The sequence below is a fragment of the Typopeltis vanoorti genome, chromosome 5, assembly GCF_054136105.1.
Source record: "Typopeltis vanoorti isolate ZY-2024b chromosome 5, IOZ_Tvanoo_1.0, whole genome shotgun sequence".
In the NCBI taxonomy this organism is placed as follows: domain Eukaryota; kingdom Metazoa; phylum Arthropoda; class Arachnida; order Uropygi; family Thelyphonidae; genus Typopeltis; species Typopeltis vanoorti.
The window spans coordinates 33,218,417-33,221,680 of NC_143553.1; the positions used below are offsets into that span (position 1 = coordinate 33,218,417).

The 3,264-nt window shown below is 33.5% G+C and overlaps 1 protein-coding gene across 1 annotated transcript; it reads left to right on the plus strand.

Moving 5' to 3' along the window:
• Window positions 1-750: 750 nt before the first annotated feature.
• On the plus strand, window positions 751-2,099 carry Fib (rRNA 2'-O-methyltransferase fibrillarin). The gene has a single exon (XM_090392331.1). It carries the CDS (start codon window positions 943-945, stop codon window positions 1,981-1,983), a length of 1,041 nt encoding a protein of 346 aa, XP_090248457.1. The 5' UTR covers window positions 751-942; the 3' UTR covers window positions 1,984-2,099.
• The last annotated feature ends 1,165 nt before the right edge of the window (window positions 2,100-3,264 follow it).

The window sequence follows — 3,264 nt, forward strand, 5'->3', positions numbered from 1 at the left end:
CAAGAGATTTAGCTACCGGTTTGGATAATTTATAACTATTTTGTGATCCAGTACTTAAGCCTTAACTCCCGAATTTGTAAGATGCCCATTTTATTTGTACTCATATCTTTCCTATTTTCTCTATCAAAGGGAACATTCCCATCATTCCATCTTAGTAAGCACTAAAACCCTGCTTACGTCACTTACTGCCATTTCTTAATGTATCATTCCTTTACTAAGTTTGGAGATATATGTAATCGAAAGATTCTGTTTAAAATGTTAGCCGTTATTTTAGACATGAAATGTATTTGTAATACTTCAGTTATATGCATCTATACACTTAAATTACACTTAAATCTATACACTTAAATTACACTTAAATCTATACACTTAAATTACACTTAAATCTATATACTTAAATTACACTTAAATCTATACACTTAAATTACACTTAAATCTATACACTTAACTTACAATTATTATTTAAATTGCTCCTTAATTTTTATTCAACTCATAATTATTTTATTGTGATCGTGTAATATATTATTAATATATATTTTATATAAATAAAAAATCAATCCGCTAACTGTTATATATATATATATATATATATATATATATATATGTGCGTGTGTGTGTTATATTTATTATTCATTATATTTTATTATTTTTTTAAATATTTTTAATTATATATTTTTTTTATCTTTTGAAATATTTGTATGTTTTTTTCATGTATTAATTCAGTCTTATGTGAGGGCGCTGATAGGCAGTTGCAATTTTGCCGGTACGTATTGTCTTGTGGTTTTTGCTGTTAAGGTATGTTGAAAGTTTAAAATATGAAAGACTTCAAATAATAGGATATGTTTTGTGAACTTTTTTAATGTGCCGTAAATGTTATTTTAACAGTAACTGAGTTATATTTCTTGATTAATTTTAAACTGAATTTTTTCTTGAATCGACGAAATGGGCAAGCCTGAGTTCTCTCCACGTGGTGATGGAGGTTTCCGCGGTGGTCGTGGTGGTGGAGGACGTGGAAACCGAGGTGGTTTTAGAGGCGGTAGAGGTGGTTTTAGAGGCGGTAGAGGTGGTGGTGGTGGTAGAGGAGGATTTGGTGGTGGAGGAGATAGTGGTGGATTTAGAGGAGGAAGAGGTGGCGATAGAGGAGGTAGAGGAAAATTTGGAGACCGAGGTGGAAGAGGAAATAGGTTTGGTGACCGTGGTGGCCGGGGAGGAAGAGGGTCTTTCAGAAGTCCTAGAGGTGGTAGAGGGGGCATGAGAGGAGGAAGGAAAGTTACAGTAGAGCCGCATAGGCACGAAGGTATATTTATTGCACGTGGAAAAGAAGATGCCCTTATAACAAAAAATCTTGTACCTGGGGATTCTGTTTATGGTGAAAAGCGAATTTCTGTTGATGATGAAAATGGAAAAGTTGAATATAGAGTGTGGAATCCTTTTCGTTCCAAGCTTGCGGCAGCAGTTTTAGGTGGTGTTGATAAAATTCATATTTCACCAGGTTCCAAAGTTCTTTATCTCGGAGCAGCATCAGGAACAACAGTGTCACATGTAGCAGATATTGTAGGATCTGAAGGCTTAGTTTATGCTGTTGAATTTTCTCATCGTTCTGGACGTGATTTGATTGGCGTTGCACAGAAGCGTACTAACATAATTCCCATTATTGAAGATGCTAGGCACCCACATAAATACCGGATGCTTGTTAATATGGTAGATACAATCTTTGCAGATGTTGCACAACCAGATCAAGCACGTATTTTGGCCATTAATGCCCACACTTTCTTGAAAAGTGGTGGTCATTTTGTTATCTCAATTAAAGCAAACTGTATCGACTCAACAGCAGAACCAGAGTCAGTTTTTGCTGGTGAAGTAAAGAAGTTGCAGGCAGAAAAGCTAAAACCCCAAGAACAGATCACATTGGAGCCTTATGAAAGAGATCATGCAGTTGTGGTTGGCATATATAGACCACCACCAAAACAGCCTGGACAGTGAATATCATTTAAATTTCTTCTCATTGTATGAAATGCATTTTTATTCATTTGAGAATGTCTTGTACAGTTAATTAACATGCTTAATGTCAAAAAAATAAAGTATGTTTAACTGTGGAATGTATGTGTTTTTATTTAATCAAGGTTAATTGAAATGCTTAGAAAGTGGATCATTTGTGTAATCTTAGTGCAAGAAGTAGTGTGTTGCATTATCAGAAACATACAATAGGGAGAATTTTTGCGGTGACCTATAGGTTATATAGAATAGCATATTTCTTTGCACTGATGATCTCCATGTCATCACTATTCTGATGGCAAGGAATATCATTGATAATCACTTAAGTGATATCATTGATATCACTTAAGTGATTACATCATGGATGGGAATCGAACCCAGGTCTTTTCGACTAAAGGGTTTCGTCTGTACTGACTGAGCTATGGAGGCTCTTATAACTGGTGTTTATAAGATATAGCATTTAGTATTCATAGATTTCAGCAGTACTCAGGAGATGCCTTTTGATCATCATCAGATGAAATCAGTTTAATCCCTCCCCTTTAAACTGGTGTTGAAAAAACCACTTTTATCTGTGAACAAAACTAGAAGTGCTGTATATACAGACTAGTACATAAGAGCAAAGATGCCAACTGATAAAAATGTTTTCACTAATTCACAATGTGCTGCTGTGCTTACTCCTGTTAGCATGAGCTGTTCCATTAATATCCCATAGTTATGATTTGTAGTCATAAGAAATTCAAGCTGTAGAAATGGTTTGTATTATAAAAGTGAGTCGTTCTTTAAGTGTTCAGTCACATAATTTAAACAAAACAGACCCAACTGCTTGGTTATGGGTAAAGTTTTCTTGCTCTTATTTAATTATGTGAATATTAACTAGGTTAATTAAGCCCTTTACAGGCCGAACAGAATAACTTGCCCATTTATGTAAAGAACATTCTTCCATGTCTAATTTTATATATGTGTATTACCATGAAAGTATATAATTCAGTTATTCTATAGAATAATGGGTCATTTTAATTAGCATGAAATGAAAATTTCATTTCCTACTTGGTAATTTATGAAATAGCTAGGTATTATATAGAATAAGTAGTTCTAGATCATGTGTATAAAAAAATAAATTGGTTGGCAAAATGTTGCAATAGTTCATTATATTTCTATGTCAAAGAATACAGTTTTCACCTCTATAGATTTATCTATAAGTCCAATCAGTACAAATGAAGAGCATAACAATAACAATATGTTAATATAAATAGTGTGAAAAGTGGCATT